The sequence below is a fragment of the Lissotriton helveticus genome, chromosome 3_1 (assembly GCF_964261635.1).
Source record: "Lissotriton helveticus chromosome 3_1, aLisHel1.1, whole genome shotgun sequence".
Classification (NCBI taxonomy): Eukaryota; Metazoa; Chordata; class Amphibia; order Caudata; family Salamandridae; genus Lissotriton; species Lissotriton helveticus.
The window spans coordinates 1,653,771,409-1,653,790,935 of record NC_136061.1 but is presented as its reverse complement, the minus strand read 5'-3'; the positions used below and the strand labels follow the sequence as shown (position 1 = coordinate 1,653,790,935).

General features: G+C 39.7%; 1 protein-coding gene across 1 annotated transcript in view; it reads right to left on the bottom strand.

Annotated features, from left to right (window-relative positions):
* Nucleotides 1-19,527, bottom strand: part of LMLN (leishmanolysin like peptidase) — a 319,237-nt gene that overhangs the window by 230,984 nt on the left and 68,726 nt on the right. Inside the window, exons 2-5 of the mRNA XM_078682424.1 lie at nucleotides 12,217-12,314; nucleotides 12,109-12,139; nucleotides 4,736-4,818; nucleotides 1,139-1,256 (exon numbers count right to left, since the gene is read on the bottom strand). Coding sequence (XP_078538550.1) covers nucleotides 1,139-1,256; nucleotides 4,736-4,818; nucleotides 12,109-12,139; nucleotides 12,217-12,314 — 330 coding nt within the window. The remainder of the gene's footprint in view (nucleotides 1-1,138; nucleotides 1,257-4,735; nucleotides 4,819-12,108; nucleotides 12,140-12,216; nucleotides 12,315-19,527) is intronic.

Genomic DNA, 19,527 nt, shown 5'->3' with positions numbered 1-19,527 from the left:
AAGTTAAGAGGCATGAAAAGGAAATGCCACACATGTTCTAAGGCCAAAGCATCTGCTTTACACAACTAAGTAATAAAAAGCAAGCATTCCAGCATACCGTTAGAAGTGGTCTGCCTTTTCCGTGGGAAGATATCTTATCTTCACAGTGACTGGGGCTTAAACAGTGCGAATAGCTTTTGTAGAAATATTGTAAATGCCTACAGCCAGGGGAAGTTAACAAAACACAAGTTCCACACAAAAGCAAATGAACACTAAATCGGAGCTGGGAACTGATAAGAGCTCCCTCTTAAGATATATTAAATACAAGAGATTTCAGAAGCACAGAGCAAGCTCTGTGCAGGCGAAACATAAAAAGGCAATTGTCCAGGAATGCCTAGCAGCTCTGGTAGGAGGAGGAGGGGTTATATGGTAGCCATGGCGGGGCAAACATTCTTTGTGGAGTTTTCTTTTATGTCCTCCTTGGCAATCTGCAATTGCATCGAAAAATGCACTACAATACAATTTCCCATACTAACTTTTACTTGTTTTGGTGAAGCAAAATATTGCACTTTCAAATACAAAGCAATCAAACATGGGCGAGATAGATCAAAACTGTAATAAAAAAAATAACATCTTTTTTTCCCATTAAGGACTCAGAGTATCATTCTCTTGTTCGTACTTGTCATCTACCCCATAATGCAGTGAGCGTTTGGTAGGAGAGTTGAAGAAGAGGTTAAAGGGAATTACTCAACACAAAACCCACATGGCATACGTTCTCACCACCTCCCCAGGCCATGAAGTCAGTATGTTGCCCAAAAACTCTAATAGTTCATTAATGCTTCCCAGCAGACTATTTAAATGGCACAAAGCAAACATTTGCCAGGGTATAGTTTTTTTTAAAATACACATTGCTGCACTTTGGAGAGTTTAGGTACCATAAGGCAGGAATCCCTCATGGGATGTTTCAGAGCAAGGCAAAAATATCAGCAGCCGATCAGGTCTAATGCACATGTTTTAATAAATGCTTTGAACTCTCTAGGATAGAAGTGTACAGAAAAACTAAAACAAACCAAAAACTGTCGGCGTAGGTTTTCTGAAAAGAAAAAAATGAATAAGAAAAAGTAAATACAGTGTCAGTGATGCATATATTGTTAGTTACCTGAAGATGTTCCTCAGGAACAATGGCAGGGCCACAACGGGTGTATTCGGCACAGGCTCCTCGACAATATCTGTGAGCGTCATCTTTCTTCCTGAGGTATTGATTTGTGGCACACTGTCTATTCCACAAACACAACAAAACAAGTTTCAAATGCCCACTCAGTGCAAGCCACCACCTTTATTTATAATGTCACTACTGTTACGGCAATCAACTTGAAAAAAGTAATGGGTATGTCCACCTGTTCTTTACAACCAGAATTATAACTCATTCACAAAGCTTCACAAATCCAAGCATTGATGTAAAGTTTCAGTACAAAATTCTGAAACTGTGCAAAGTCTGTTCGCGGGGTAATCTTCAAACAAATGTTTTAAAAAATGTAAACTTTTATTTATATAAGAATGAAGGCATAGCCATTATTGATTTACAGGTAGCAATATAGCCTATACAGTCCACATAGTATACATCCTTGGTTACCTTCTATGTATATTACAAGAACATTTATACTTGATCAGTTACATACACAGCGTTGCAACGTTCAGTGTCATTTACATTTGGTTATTTGCATTTCTGAGCTATTAAGGGCAGATCGCAAATATCTCCTCTATGTGTGTACCAGCCCCCCCATTTTTTTATCCATTTTTTGGGACATCCCCTGTGAATATATACAGACTTTTCCGCCACCATGGCTGAGTCCATAGCCCTACACCATTCTGCGAGCGTGGGGGCGGTTGCCCCACCCCAGTGTCTAGCAATATTCCTCTTAGAAAGCATAATACTCAGGGTAGCCCAATTCTGTAATGTTGAATTCTGATCTGTCGCATTCCAAATATTGAGTAAACAGCATTTGGGCTCTGTAGGGACTAGGTTCCCACTTACCATCGTGATAAGGGACATAACGGATTCCCAGTATGACGCTATTGCAGGGCATGTCCATATAGTATGAAAAAATGTGCCAACCTCCCCACATTTTTGCAGACAGAGCAGGTTGTCCACTTTCCCAATCTTACAGAGAGTAGTTCTGGTGTAATAGATTCTATGGAAAATTTTGAGTTGTACAAGACTTAATATAGATGCGATCGCTACCTCTCTAGGGGACGCCAGTGCCTCCTGCCAATCCGTATTATCTAATTCTCCCAGGTCTGCCTGCTATTTGTCTTTTAGCTTCTTCACCGGATCTGGCATGTTATTATTAGTTTTCCGATGTCAGAGATCTTGCTTTTTTGTCCATATGGTGCGTCAGTAGCCTATCTTCTAGTGGGAAGGTCTCAAGTAGGGTGGTGTCAAGGGGAATTGCTGCTTCAAGAGCGTGTTTGATCTGCCGGTAACGGAAGTGCTCTGTTGACGCCATTTTGTACTGCGTTTGGAGTTGTGTAAATGTAATAATTTTTCTCGGTACCCACAGTTCTCCCACCTTGGAAATCCCAATAAGGTCCTAGTTGTCAAAACCTTTACTTTTTCCAACCTTCCCAGCAAGTCCGTAACCCAGAGGGGTGTTGCTTGCAAACTATATAATTGATAGGGGAACGTACCTGAAATACCTCTGACAAAAATCATAACAAGAAATACTCAAATCAACATAACTAGTGGTGTTTGTTATGTTTAAGAAACAATTTGCAAATGTTCAGCTGTAACACTGCCAGTATTACATAGAGTGCAAATGCCACTATACGAATAAAGAATTTTAGCATGACATTAAAAGCTTTTAAATAAACACAACATACGCCTGGCAGACACGTGAACTGCAACAATAGAATAATGTGTTTAGGTTTGCTTTTAAATTCATGTCAAATGTTTTGTCAATAAAACAAACGAAAAAGGCCATACAAAGGTATTCCACATTCTTCTCACATCCAGGCAGTGGCCAGAGTCATGCCACCTTGCATTTCCACTGTTCACTCGACTGAAATGCTGCTCTCCATTTGAGGGTGTACCTAACGCACATTATCAAAAATTAACAAAACTAGAACCATGTGAAGACTTCATTGACAACACATTGCCTTCATATAGTCCATGGTTTGACAGGTTCCTTTCACAGGTAATAGGCCCAGCCGCAAAAGCGGTGTACCATTTTACTTGGACAGGTGTGGGAATGCTGGGTGGTAGGAATTCCTCTAAGAAATTAGAGGAAAATATGTGAATATAGTAAAAGTTTAATGTTTGCATGACATCCTGTCCAAGAAAAAGTAGCTGGATTCGTGCAAGTCATAGCACTCTGGACTTCCCTGGCTGTCTAGCATTCATAAATGCCTGGTTTTTTTTTTATATTTCCCTGGCTGCCCATCAAGCCCAGGCCCAATTTCACAATAGCCCAAATTCCGACAGCTATCCACATGATCAGAATAGTTAAATTTTCACACTAGCTCAGCATAATTTCAATTGAGTAAAAGTAGCTCTTGTTAAAAAAGATTGGAAGAAATGCAGAGAACTTCAGAGGCAATAAATGAATGCCCAGTTTCCTTTTACAAAAGGCAAAGTGAAAATTTGGAGGGGAAAATGATCGACCCAACCTGCTCATATCGCCCAAAAACTTGCTAATGCACTTTCACAGCAATACCTAACAAATGATTTGCAGCTAGAATATGTGATCAACAAAGTGGAGAAATTACAAGCTTGTTTCTAAAGAGATGCACAGAAGAGGCCTATTCAGATTTTAAATCTGCAGTATTTTTTAAACAACAAGCAGTTCTGAACACGGTATGATACACACAGTCAAGTCTCAGCAAAATGCGAAGTACGGAGCAATCATAACACAAGTTGATGGCTTTTGATTTTTTCTTTTTTTTTTAAATTGAAAACGTAGTTTTGTTTTGCAAACTCAAAGTACATCCTCGTGTTTGAATAGATTAACTGGCCCAGGCTGTTTCAGATCCAACTCTTTAAATTAGTAAAGTCTATAGTTAGAGAACCATGTTCTACGTTTAGTGCACAGAACTGAAAGACTCTGTGCCATGTTCGGCAATTTAAGATTTATCAGATATCAGATTCAGTAAAACAAAAAAAAATAAAAAAGCAGGGAAGTGTCCAATTTTCTGTATATGAAAAATGACGTAAAAGTAAAAACGACAGGAGGAAGAAATATGTAGCATCCATTAAAAGTACTTTAGAGGCATGTCCCTCCTCCTGAGTCACCTTTTATGCACCTCTGAATTAGCCCCAAGTGATAGCACACCCATTAAAAATAGAGAGCTGGGACTTTTTCCTGAGCAATTACTTTGGTCTTTACAGAGTTAATCCTCTAATATCACAAATATTTCAGTGACAGTAAAAAGCAAGCACATCCTGTTGAAAGTAGTATAGTGGTTCACTCAGTCACAAGAGAGAAATTAGATAATAAAAACAGATGGTTGGCAAAAATAGGATTGCTTCTATTTGGATTTAGCTACAAATCAAAATAGTTACAACAGAATGTTGTATTCATATCAAGAAATGGGTATTGATTTAGACCTACTTGACGAGATGAACAGAAACAATCCTCAAAGTCTTCTATATACAGTAGAACATATACTTTCCTTTCCATCTGCACATCTAAAATACCTTGTCAGTCAAATAAACCTATGCATAACAGAAGTAATATTCGTACAAAAATAGTGAACATACCTGCTTAGCAATATAGCTCCAGTTGGCTTACGAACTTGAAATGTTTTCTCCAAATAAGAGATTGCTTGCGGAAAAAGTTCATTCTGGTAGTTAAAAGAAAAATGTGTTGCTTCAGTTATACATTTAGTTTTTATAATTCAATCAAAAAGATAGAAGACAGTGCATGTTCTTTTCACAAGAGCACTCTCAGTCTCCCCTGTAAACACATTTTTCTTTTCTCCTATTTAAAAGTTTCCAGTTCAGAATGAGATCGCATGTTTTGAAAAAATAAGTAAAACTATGTTATTAGGTTTAGAGATTTGAACGGGGATACACTGGTAGAAAGAAACATCGCTAAGAAGAGAACAAAGAAAACGAGAAAACCAAAAAGCACAGATTAAAACGCAAGGGAGAAAAAGGAATATTAAACCTTATTCATCAGAACCGCAAAACAACAAAGCTCAGGCACAACACAGGTCACACACAGGACTTAAACCTTTCAGTCGGTAAGCAGCCTGGAAAGTAGGCTACTATTATGATCATTTCACTGCCTCATAATCATCCTACCATTCTGTTATACTGTTTGCACGTAGCATAAAAGACTCTCAAAACAGTTGAACTGGCCAACAAAAGTTTAAAAAACTGATTCAGATTCAGCGAACAGACAGTTCTGAAAAGGCTCAGCAGTAGCACATGTGCCAGAAGGCTAGGTCCGATTCTCATCAAACAAGATGCTCTTAACAAGAAACCAGAGTACAAACCTATTGACTCAATATCCTAGAAGAATTCTGAAGTCAAAAGGACAGACTAAAATACTGTTCATAATTGCCAGGCATCATAAAGAACATATTTCCACCATTGAACCAATAGTGCTAAGACCTCATGGCATAGCATATTTCAGCTCCAATTTCACCAAGATTCAAGTAAACATCAAATAGAGCATTTGCTTTCCAGCAAAATCTCTCACCTATGCCCCTAGCCTCCTTTACTATTTTCAGTCCACTAAGCGTTACTGACATCACCAAACTTCTTATCACCTTCTCAACTTCAACCTTCAGTCACAGACAAACTCTAAAACAAGTAGCTTTCATATTAAGCATAAACACTACTATACTGATCCTAAAGAACCAGACAATACCGGCCCCAATTTGTAGGCTGCAGCAATATTAGTGGAGGCCATGCCTGACCTTAACAAACTACAAATGGTTGAAGGCCCCACACAAAAGGTGACCCTTAACTTGATCTAATACTTACTAATCACCCTTTCGTTGTGGAAAAACCTTTTCATTAACTTAGTCGGACCACTTTTTAGTTCCTTTTATATGGACAACCTTGGATATTCAGCGAAAGGTTACTAGACAAACTAATGCAAATCTAAAACAAATTTGTTCATATATTTATATTAATTCATCTGATGCAATTGAGGAAGCAGCTGAGTCATTTAATTCAGCCCTTGTTCAAGGTTTTAATAAAGGCATTAGAAAGAGAATTTCCCCTCCATCAGCCTGGTTCTCACAGACTCTAAATAAAAGTTTGAAAAAATATCAAGAAAGCAAAAGCGGATTTGTTTACAAAACACATTGGACAAGCAGAAAATTTCTCGAGAACGACCTTTCAGATGTGACATCTTTTTTTTAATCCAATGACTGCTAAACAAGAGATCTTTGCATCACAAGAACAACTCTTTGTTCTTCCAGGACAAGTTGAAAAACATTTATTCAAGCTTGGAAGGAATGAGGATTAACACCCAAACAGTATCAACTCTGGATACCACCACTAATATCATTCGATCCTGCCTCACAGTGTTTAAACCAATATCTTTAGTAGACTCAGAAAAAATTATCTTAAAGCTCAAATCAGGGTCTCCTTAAATCTTGAAGCTTGCAACCTCTTTACTTAATGTGCTGATTAAAACATTATTCAATCTGTCCCTTAACCAAGGAAAATGCCCAACCGCCTGGAAAAAAAGACACTTGTTTGACCACTTTTGAAAAAGGCTAATATGGAGCGGTTAATCCTGAGCCACTATAGACACATTTTGTTACTTCGAGCAATGGGAAAAATGCTGGGAACTTTGGTTAACGCTCAGATTACTAGGCATTTTTAAAAGAAGAGTATCCTTCATTTCTCTCCATCAAGTTTTCAAGCAGGATTTAGTACGGAATCAGCACTTCTTGAGGTTATAGAATTCATCAGAAGTAACCTAGATTAAAAACATTAGAGGTCATTTTCGTTAATTTATAGGCCACATTATAAACGGCATCCCATAATATTTTACTGCAAAGAGGGTATTATGGAAACAGCTTGGCACTGGATTCTTTTTTTCCGGAAAATTGACAACAAGCTCTATTCTTGCCCCTACACCTCTAGTTTCAGATAAATAAGATGTGGCATCTTCAAGGGTCGGCCCGTAGCCCCACCTTGTTCAATGTATATATATATCTCCATTGGTTTTCATAACCTATTTCACCATCCTCAAAAAGCCGGCGACCAGCAGGCCGGGGCGTGCCAGAGTTAGAGGAAACCCCAATTAATTCATAAATCAGCGCGTCGCAGAGCACTGAGCAACGCGCACTCCGTCCTGAAAGAAATTACAAACTTCAACGAAGTTTCTTACTGGGTTTTATTCTATGGCCAAACTAGACCAACGCGTTCCGGCGTCCATGCCTTGAGAACGGGTAAAAAAAACTGATTTTTGGCCAGGCTGAAGTGCAAGTGCAAATGTCAACATAAAAAACTGACTTTTCACTAGCTTATGTTTGAACAACAACAGTAGCAGCCATCTTAGCATATACTTTTACATCGCACAGTTCTAAAATAGCGACGCAATTCACATCATCTCCATAGGTTCTAGAAGTTCAGCCTTGGAGCTTTAATATAGCTTCCTATATAGATGACACTCAGTTAATATTAGGCTTCCAACAACTGGATGAAAGTTCAATTGTACATTTTCAGGTATGACTCTCAGCCATTGCAAACTACAGCTAAGTCCAGACAAATGTGAAAGCTTAGTCTTTGGGAATGTATCACCATTGGACATACAGGAAATATGGTCGGCTGGAATTGGGGAAGTCGCCTACTCCAACATCAGTAGCCAGAAATGTGGGGGTACAATCACATGTTCAGTCTATTGCGGCGGTTTGTTTTGCCCTACCAAAATCCCTAACAAAAAACTGAGAAAGTTCTCCTCGTTGTTACTTGAAAAAACATTGTACATGTCCTAATAACACATCCAGGTTAGATTATGCAAACTTACTGTTTCTGGGAGCACCAACAAAACTACTACATAGATTGCAAAGAGTGCAGAATACAGCAGCTACACTGGTCTTGTTTATTATTCAATTGACAGTCTATCCGAAAAGGTTTGGAGTCACTGCACTGGTTACCAGTCAAACAAAGAATTACGTTTAAAACACTAATAATTACCCAGCGGGCTAGACATAAAAGAAGTGAACTCTATATCCAGGAGACAGGAAAAAAATATACACCTCTCAAGGCACTTCGCTAAGCAAATCAAAATCTTCTTTGTGTCCCTGGAATACGTAAGCCCAGAGCAAGTGGAAGGTCTTTTGCTTTTCAGGCCACTCGCCTGTGGAACTCTCTGTCTGATCAGGCTTGAGGTGTAGGAGTAGAATCCGTTGTTTAAGGAACTTTTAAAAGGTTTTATTTAGAGATCGCAAGAGCTTTTTTGGTTGAATGAGTGTAATGGTTGCCGTTTTATGTCTGTTCGTTTGGCACCGGAACACTTACTTGAAAGCAGCTGTCCACCCTTTAGAAATGCTTTTACATTAATCCCTTCATTTAATGTAGCTTCAAACAAGAAGCGTGGGACCAAGTTCAGTTCTGACCGGAAACTGTAAGGACTCAATAATTACCAGGCTATGCTGATTTGGCAATTGTAATGTTCAGGGGTGTCTAGAACAGCACACAGGCCTTAATCTCAAGTAAACGCGATAGGCACAGTGAGCACAATTGTTTCAATATATACTTGTGCCCTCTAGCCTACCCACATCACCTACAATTTCAGATGTATAAAAGCAACAGACCCACACTCAACAGTGATGATAGGATCTGGGAATCACAAAATCTAAAAACGCTTGAAACATATCCACTAGTGGATAAATAAAGCAGCAAGTGCCTCATTAGTACTAAAATAGAGGTCAACAAACAAAATTACCCCTATTTTTTCTTCACTATAGACATGTGATCATACTCCGCAACATACGTATGCTTTACCCTACAGATGAAAGCAATGGTTCAAAGCATTAGTCACCAACTCAAGAGGAAAACGATGTTCCTACCGCTTAAAACCGATCATTGAATCAAAATAATACAAGTGCTAACATTCTTGAAACTTGACAATTGTAACGCATTCTACAACAGCCTCTGAAAGCGGAGTTCTAAATGTTGAAGCAGTTACATAGCAAATCAGAAAGAGGAAATTTACTCCCTAAGAAATAAGAACTTAGCCCTTTCTCCATGTCGACTACCAAATACATCACTGGAGTCCCATGAACCTTGGCTATATCTATGAATGTCAGATTTTTGTCCAAATCTTTCACCCCCTTGTTGAACTAGATTATCAAAATCGTATTTAGCCTAGATGGCAAGACCTTCACAAAGATCTTGGAATGCGTATCAACAGGAAGATAGGACAGTACTAAGCCGGGTGCATGGTCTCTTCATCCATCTTTTTGAGAAAACGAATTATAGCCTGCTCACCAATATTCAGGGGTCTCTCCCGGCCCCCAAACAGAATTAAAGATAAAGGTTTAAAAAAAGTGGCCAAAATATACTAACATCATATGTTAAAGCAGTATATATGAACGCACAGGTGCACAACACTTGGTGCTGCACGGGACCGGGATCACAGGTCGGTGTCGGAGGAGGTTATATCAGGCCGTGACGATCATATCACAAACTGCCTTGTTTCTTGTGGATGGGAAATGTGCCGTCCTTCTTTATGAGCCATTAAACACTCCTCAATACTTGAGGGCTCATTTTTTTCCTTGGCATGAGATTACATGCACTTTCTCAAGAATCACCTCAAGCTGATAAGTCTTTTGAACCATATCTTTTTCCTGTTCTGCCTTTCGTATTAAGATTGGCCACTATCACATGCTTCACATATCGATTAATCGACATTGACCTCCGCACGACCACCCTTGATCACTATATTGTGGAAGACCTATATTCCGGATCGATATTGAAGAGCATCATCTTACACTGAGCCTCGTACCTGCTAATATTCTTCAGGTTATCCTGGTGAAGACCTCTGATCAAATACTACCACTAGCTATCCATCACCTGGTTCCGGCACTTTCCAAACACGTTCACATCAAGAATTAGGACCTACCTTCACGACCACGCATATTAGAACAAATCGCCCTGAAGAAGTCCCTAGTGGACAAAACGCGTCGGCTGTACAATCGTTTTTCTTCACGTATTTTGGAATAAAAAGGAATCGAAACTAAGGAACACTATTCCTGTGGTTATTGGACTTTGAACCATATTTTCATTGTTTAAACTTGTGTTGTGCACCTGTGCGTTCATATATACTGTTTAAAAGTTCTTTTCTGAACTAGCATTGTGATGGTGGGTGCCAATCTGTGTGCACACAAATCCCTTAAACTAATACTTAGGGAAATGTAATAATGTTGAGTTATTTAGGTTAGGTGCTATAACCAGGAAGGCTCCACTATCTTCTTTTGGTTTACATCATATGTTAAAGCATCTGGGTGAGCCATTTTTCCGCTCTCCGTAACTCTAAATTCTGCTCCTGTAATTTACCTGATAATTCTTCCATGATGGAAGATCAAGAATCTCCATTTACCTCCACAAACCTCTGCTGAAAAATAGTTATTTCTGTTGCATACAGCCTCATATACATATGGGAAAAAACTGTACTTGTAGCTCCTTGCTACAGACTGTAACTCAGACAATGCAGAATTTCATAATACTATTTCTAGACTCTATTCCGTTTGTCTGCAAGGCAATCATATGACCACAGCACTCAAAGGATTCATTAAGCCTCACTTGGTTAGCATGTAGACACACATTAGTTTTCCCTATTGATTCAGCACAAACCTCTCCCTGGCATGACTGAACTATTTTTTTACTTTATTTACCAATTTTAGTACAATAAACGTAAGGAACAGGAGCGCTTGCTGTCATTTCTGCATTCACATATCAATCAGGTAGTGATGGCATAGATTTACATCAATGTATCATGAATCAAAATCACTTTTAAAAAAAAGCAAATGTAGTAAAGAGTAGTGACAGTCCTGGTGGCCCTCTCAACCCACTACAATTCCCATAGGAGAGATATGAACAACAATCCAAAACTTTAGCTGGCATGACTGAACTTTAATCAGAAGTCACTTCTTAATCTTGGTTTGACTACCAACTGGAAATCATAGTCCCTCTGAGCTACGAGGTTTCTTGCCATCTGAGACCGAGTCTTTCGGCAGTGTAGCTTCTCAAGCTAAGCTCGGAAAATACACACCAATATATACGTTGTACCTGTGTTCCACATGATTCTAGCTTCTGCTGACCCAGGTCATTTGTTTATTTTTTCAAATCGATTCCGTTCCCAATAAGAGTGGTTGCTGGAAACAAACATAAGCACTCTGGAATCAGGGTCTCAAGCAACCACTTCCATGTTACATGCCAATGGCAAAACACTTATCTAAATGAGATTGAGAATGATACCCAGAGAAAACAAATGCTGCTTCTGACAAACATCCTCAGGCACTAACCAGTAATGTATTTGACACAAAGCAGCCAGAGTCTTAGGTTGCTTGTCTTGCAGATATGTCATAGTCTAATAAGGTCATATTCCAGTCCCAAACAACCAACCAGGGACTGCGTAGTTCACCCAGGCTAGGGCTAACCTCACATAAAGCAGTAGGGTCATCAGTATCTGGTCGATAAAATCTGGCAAAGGTGGTGAGAAGATCCCTCAAGCTAATCATCCTTTACGATGTAACCTGTTTGTAGAGGATAAGGCTACTTACTACTGCTTATTAATTTTACATTCTCTTGAATACTACAATCTCGTGTGGCAGCCATTGCCTCTCCCCCTAACTAGGTCTTAAGAGCTTTTGTTGAGATAAGGAAAGTATGTCTCCTGAAGTAGCACCAACTCTGCGCACTGTTCTTTCAGTCAAAAATGGCTTCTTGTTTCTGCTAACTACTCACCCAGTGAGAATCCAGATTAAATTAATTTTGCCTGAAAACTAATTATAGTCCTTTAAATAAAACACAGCAAATATGCCTGGCAAGCAGAGAGGGGAGGCACACTGCATTACTTATACTAAATTATGAAACTTTTTGAAATTATATTAGCTAACTTGTATGCTCATCAGATTAAATAAAGCAAATTCTACACATACCTTCACTAGATTTCTTCTTTCTTGGGGTAACCTACAGAAAGAGAAACAAATGTTTTTTTCTCCACTTTAAAGCACATGACTCTTAACTAATCATAAGAAGATACTCACTCTTCAACACTCTGATCATACACAATCTTCACTCTGAGTTGTTGATCAACATTTCTCTTTGTAATACGATTTGTTTTAAGATTAACTTTGTAGATTACCTGGTGAAAAGGAAAACAGTACAATTACTCAAACCTTACAGAGAACAAGAGCATGTCGTAATTAAGAGGAATAAACCATAAAGAAATAATTTAGCATTACCAGAATCAACTGTGTATACCAACATGAACAATTTAAAGCGGAGACGCTACATTTTGTAATTGTCCTCTGTAAAATGATTTCACTCAGTAATTTTAAGCAAGTGCAGCCAGTGGGGTAACAAAAAATAAAGTGGCCCCCTGCAAGGTACACAGAGGAGCCCCCGTTCTGGATTTAATTCGGAGCTCTCAGGCCTGAGTACTGTGATGAGGGGGCCCGTGCAGCTCGAGGGACCCCCTCTCCCCCCCACCGTAACGCAAGGGATGCGGGAGCCTGTGTTACGCCCCTGAGCGCAGCAACGCTCATAAACAGCTGCAATCACAGCACACCACACATGAAAGAGCTCCACTGGCTCCCCATGCACAATTCAAACTGTTCACCCACACTTTCAAGGTAATACAATACTGGCCCAGCAGACCTCAACAATTGCATCTGCTTCCACAAAGCTTCCAGACACCTGTGCTCGTCCGAACTCCTCCTTGCACACATTCCATGCATACAGAAAACCAGATAAGGTGGTTGATCCTTCGTCATTGCTCCCAATGCCTGGAATGACCTGCTGCTACACATAAGAACCTCCTCCTTATTCCTTTAATTAATTCCGCAAGAAGCTGAAGACCTGCCTTTTTCAAATAGTGCTACTATGTCCTACGTTGGGCTAGACTCACCTGCTCAGCACCAGGATACTCTCCTAGGTGATAGTGTGCTCTACAAATCTGCATAACACAACACAAAAGCCATGACGTATCTATCCAGGCCTGAAATCTAGTCCCTGTACACTGAGAAGTATATTCAAAAGTTTTTAGATGCAGCTCATTCTCGTGACAGTCAACCACTAGCACGGATCCACAGAATAAGTGTGACCTTTGGCATTTGCGACTGCATAGAAAGCCGAGCACTTAAATGATGACTGATAAGCACCTGTTAATGAAGAGGAACCACCATTTTCCTTCTGCATTCCATGTATGTCAACTGAAAAACAGGGCCTTCCTCGCATGTTACAGCCTATTTAATAGGCTGCCAACAACTATGTTGTATCTTTATTATGAATTACCTATCCTGTGGAAATTGATCACATTAAAAAAGATATAGTTTGGCACGAAGACCAACTTGTGTAAGATGAGACTATTTAATAATAATTGGTTTTGTGCTAAATGAATTGTAATAGTGAATTTGAACTGTACAGTAATATTCATGAAACAAGTGTGCTGAATATTTATAATTGTAAGTCTTTTTTTCTCCATTTTGAGGCGCAAACACGCTCATGATTTAACATTTCTTCAACAGTTTGCCTCTCGATGAAGGGCATACTTCGAAATACATTGGAACATCCAAAGAACATAATGAAGCATAAAGTTATCATATTTTCTTGACCACAATAAACAGAAGGAATAGTATTAAACAGAAATGTCTCTTGATTATTTAAATAACACCAAAGAGGTAGCACCAAAAATGGTAAGCCCCGGAAAGTTAATGGATAACTGTGCACTTGGAGTCATGAATCAACATTAGACACATGCAAACAAGGAGCACCAAAAAAAAGCAACAACAAAAAAAATAAGTTCGGGGGTAAGCAGATGAACCGTCCCTCAGACCAGGATCTGTCAGGCACGTAAACTCTAAAAACAGACAATTGATGCCCCACTAATAGAGTAGCATTCAATCTAGAGTTAGATATCAAGATGGCAACCTTTCTAGGAGGGATAGCAAAGTTCCCAAATGGGTATGGACAGGTCCTGCATTGCATGCCAAACAGTAGGATTTGCTGAGGCACTTGTCGGAAAATTCAGGAGATGGCTGAAACAGCCAGAGAGACTTAGGACTACACTGACCAGAAATCTTTGTCAGGTGGACTCAGATAATATTTTGCTTTATAGAAGCACAATATTTAGAGAGATCAAGCAATCCTTTCCTTTAAGAGTAAACCAGAAGTTGGGCAGAATAAGCCTCGAGGTGGGTTCCAAGGCAATAGCAACCCAATTCAGAGAGGCATTTGTACCAGATCTAGGCAAGTTTGTCAAGATCTTCACAGCACCAGACAATGCGCAGTATTCAGTGAAAAATGTTTTCTCTCCTACGGGCTGGGCATAGCAGGGGGTGACTACTTGGCCGTCGAGAGATCCAAGCAATTAAGCAGCAGGAATGGCAAGACCATATAGGTTTCATCCCCTCCTGTCTACCCAGGTCAAGAGGCAGATACTTCAATGAAAGGGGCAGCAGTGGGGCTGTGAGCAATACATGTGAGCTCACTAACTTCCAACCGACTATGGCTGGGAAGCAGTATATCCAAGGGCTTGAAAAGTGAAGAAAAGCAATGTCAAATTATTGGCTTTCTTCAGTATCTGTGATGTCAGTATAGAGTCCAGGGTCACTTTCACACAGCCTCGAAGGCGGAGATCTATCCCCTCACCTGCCCACAGGAACTGACAGAATTATTGGTTGTAGAAATAAAGGAATTGGAGTTGAAGTGAACGATCTAGAGGTCCTTTCTACACCCCGAGTTTTCCTCAGTAGAGTTTCCTCATCACAAAGAAAGGGAAAGGCCTGAGACCAGTCATCAACTTCAGGGAGTTCAACTGTATCTTATTTGCAGTCACTTTAAAATGTAGGTTACCAGCAAGTAGGGAAGGTCCAAGGATTCCAAGGTTTTAAACAACGCTTGAATAAGCTACTTTTGTAGGTGAATGGAGAACACTCGAAGCTCTGGACCTCTTGAGCTTCATAGGGAAATATAGGTTTGAAGGGTAGAGAGTGTGTACTCCATGAGAAATCACAATTGTACTTGTTTGAATTAATATCCGTTCTTTCAAATCGTCATATAGAGGACAGAACTATTTCAGGTTGCAGTGTGACATCTTTATTATTTTATTATGAGACATAGACAGCCGACCCGTGTTTCGCCCCCTATTGGCGAATTGCGCCGGGGCTTTCTCAAGGCTAATTCCACATATATAGTATATATTATTACTGTTTCCAAATATAACAGGTTCCAAAAGACAATGATTTCAACACTCGAGAAGCAAATTCTTCTGTAGGCTTTCAGGGCTGACGAAAGCAGTTCGGTCCCTGCTCGCAGCTCTAAAATTTGCGGGTCTATTGGAACCTGTTATATTTGGAAACAGTAATAATATATACTATATATGTGGAATTAGCCTTGAGAAAGCCCCGGCGCAATTCGCCAATAGGGGGCGAAACACGTGTCGGCTCTCTATGTCTCATAATAAAATAATAAAGATGTCACACTGCAACCTGAAATAGTTCTGTCCTCTATATGACGATTTGAAAGAACGGATATTAATTCAAACAAGTACAATTGTGATTTCTCATGGAGTACACACTCTCTACCCTTCAAAACTTTAAAATGTGGGGCATCCTGAGTTAGACTGAATGGATGACCTAGTTGGGCCTAAAGAACGCATACCTGTCCGCATTCAGTGGCACCTCCTCCAATTCCTTTGGAAAGAAAATGTGTGGGAGTTCAAGGTACTCCTATCATGGTGTATCACCGGCATGATAAGGTGGTGACCTGGTTGTGAGCTCGAGGTGCCTGGTTAATAATTTACCTAGACAACATTATCATCATGGCTAAGGAGAAGGTCATTCGTGTAGGTGAGAATCATTCTAGTGGAAGATTTGAGGTCCCTGCTAAACCTGGAGAAGTCAGATCTAGTGGCAAGGGGGAAATGGAATTCTTGTGTTTCATGATAAACTTGGAGATTGCAAAGTCGCAGCTACAGAAGGATAAATCAAGGACCATCAAGAAGCAACTAAAGCAAGTCTTGTTGGCCAACAAGGTGACCCTCAGAGTCACTGGTTTGCTGACCAGTCAATTAAGTCTATTTTCCCAGAGCCACAGCATTATAGGACCCCATAAAGATGAATGATTCAGCATTTTTAGAAAAGTCTAGGTTATCCAAAGAAAGTGCACATCTCAAAGGACACCAGGATGGAAATATCAAGGTGGCTGGCCCACCCAGAGGTGTGGAACAGTCAGACATTTTTAGGTCCACACTGGTAATAGAGTCAATCGACAGATGGCTTGGCTGGAGAGACCGTTATAAGGACATCTCTACTGGAGGTTGATGGACAGAAGATGAATTACACATTCCTATCAATTGTCTAGAGGTGCTGGCAGGATTGTTTAGGATCTGTAGAGAGAGAAAGTTAAGGTGTTATATCAGACTGAGGATGGCCAATATCTCACTATTCCGACATGTCAACCGCCTAGAATGTGCCAAATCTAGGACGTCATCAGGGTTGGGTAAAGATTTTTAACACTTCCTAAAAAAATTATTTTGGTCACATAAACACCTACCAGATTGGACAAATGTAGAAGCAGATTTCAAACCATCATTTCCTTTGGGATTCCAGGAACTAGAGTGTGCCTTCTCTGGTATTCAAATGTCTGATCACCAGATGTAGCCTCTCTCAGTCAGACTTGTTTGCTTCTAGCTTAAATACGCAGATTCCACTCTTCTTCAATTAGAGACTGAGCCCAGAAGCAGCGCATGTGGATGCATTCCTGAAGGGTTGGATTGAGGGTCTGAATTATGCATTAACATCCTTCTCCACCTCCCCCACCACCCTATTTCTGAAGATTCTCATGTGGTAGCTGACACCAGGAAACAATGAGCAGTCACTTCTAGTACACCCAGCGTGAAGGCATGCATAGTTCCCAGAACTTCTGGTATGTTCATGCAATTGCATTTCTGACAATTTCTTGTGTGAAGGCTGTAAGAAGTAGACAACGAGGAGAGTAGATGCTATTAAGTCTAGATATGCAGGTACCTAAATGGTTCACAGTAATTCTAGAAGTCTGATGCAATTGCCCACCTCAGAAACCAACATCTTTTAGGCCCAATGTGGGACCTACATCCTAAGATTTGAGACAGAGTTCTGTCCCTAATGGCATGGAAGTTTAGGGCAACCACAAGATATTTGATCAACTTGGCCCAGCTGCTGCAGTAGATGGGTGGAGAGGGAATTTCCTAAATACCAACAGTTACAGTTCTATTAAGGCCACGGAGGCATGGATTAACTCTTCCACATTGTTTTATCAGATGAGAATGACTGATTCCATGAGTTGGTTAGGGCTGTCTGCTAACGTGTGTTACTTAATGATGTTTTATATTTTCTTGGCTGTTAATATGAGTGGTTATATTATGGCTGTTAATATGACTAGTTATATCATATTTTGAGGTTGTTAAAAAATGCATCATTAATTGGTTCATCTAAATCTTTGCTCAGGACATCTAATTTTCTATTTTTTTCCATTGGAAGGTGGAACAATAGTACTCACTGCACAGAAATAGGATGGAAAGACAAAGAGTCTTTTTTGGGGACAGATAATGTGTTGACTGGTTTACTGTCATCATGTGATGTCTAGTTGAAGCCATGGCATTATAGGTATTGCAGTTTTTTGATTTTTTATCTCCTATTATGTGTAGCAAAAGAAGATTAAAAGCATTATCCTTGTAAATTTCCTCACATTAGCAATGGCATTTTCGATTGCTGGGAAGATATATGGATATGGGTGAAGCAAATAGCAAAACAACTTGTATGGTACATGCTAAGCTATAGACTAGTGGAGCACAGTACGAATACAAAAATGGCCCTTGAAAAAGCATGATAAAGACCTTATGCATTATATATTTCTGTGTACATGGCCTCTCACTGCAGCACATATATATATATTTTTGATCGGCTGTGTGTGCATATTCCCCTATGTACTTAAACTGTTTGTTCATAGATACAACAAAACTTTGCAGGCACCAAGGACTCCAGCATAAAAACAGAGCACAATGTAAACTTAAATCTGGCAGTAAAAACAAATTAGCTGTCGTTCAGTGTTTGACAGTCATGCATGCACATCCTAAAAAAAGTTTTCTTTATTTGAGATCATACATCAGTGCAGTTTCTCAATTGTACATTCATACTGTATGGGTGACAAGTTTCTGGAAGCTGCTGTTTGCCACTGCCATAAAAGAAAAGGGCTTTCCTTACATGCACTGAGAAGTTATGAGTTTGCGTTTGGTTCTGCACTGGGTGCTTCATGTGGTTGCCTTTTGAAGTGAAATTCATATGTGCTCAGTCCTGAAAGCTTCACTGTCCAATGCACAACCTGATGCTTTGTCTGGAGCTTTCCATCTACCCAAACCAGAGGTAGCAGACACCATCAAAGATGTCTGTAGTGCATCAGCTGATATGTGATAGGCTATAAATAAGACTGGGTGAAATGTCCTGATCGCTTAGTACGATTGTTATGCTTAATACCAGAGATTACAGCATACTGCATAAATGAGATAATGTTCAAGGAAACATCCTAATGCGGCTGTTATTCGCATTACACTCAACTGCACACTAGTTTTTAAGCAAAAATGCATCCTCACATCCATTTTGGAGGTGAGGCACCAGTCATTCATTTTGTGTAATACCAAGTAATTTCCTGTAATTTTGGGAATTCCTGGCAAGTGGTTGGGATATTGGTGGGCCTGTTCTTCTGCCGCATTTGAGAATCAGAAGACTTTTGGTAGAATCGGTAAGTCCTCAGTACAGGGGCTTTGAAAAGGTGTTTGTTGAATTGGCGACATGTGCTCACTCCTTGTGTTCTGGTAAGGCTCAACCTTTCCTTTTTGTGTGCACGGTGAAGCACACTTTGGAATCTGGCTATAATCAGAGTGAGGGGCCAATGTTTGTGTATCTATTATGCAGAACTGACTAGATTCTACAAGGAAATAATTGGCGGAAACATTTAAAAAACTACGAAGTGAGTTAACATGTATAAGACATTTTGATGATGGCATACACCGACAGAGAAGTGTCATTTTCTTGAGAGCTAAATATACTATTTGTAATACAATGGCACAACCAAAAAAAAATGTTTTCGCTTTGCTCTTAAATTTAGATAAATATATCACATTACCTATGGTGAAGGTAGTAATCAGTGAAAGTTAATACATTACTGTGAGAAAAAACAATAACACGTGAGAAAAACAAAAAAATAAGTATTCCTGTAAAACAGCATTTCGTTAATGGGGATTTGTGTAGATCTTTTCAGAAGTTAACAGTGACCATCGTTTTAACTGGTAACTGACCCTGTCCACTCTCATATTCCAA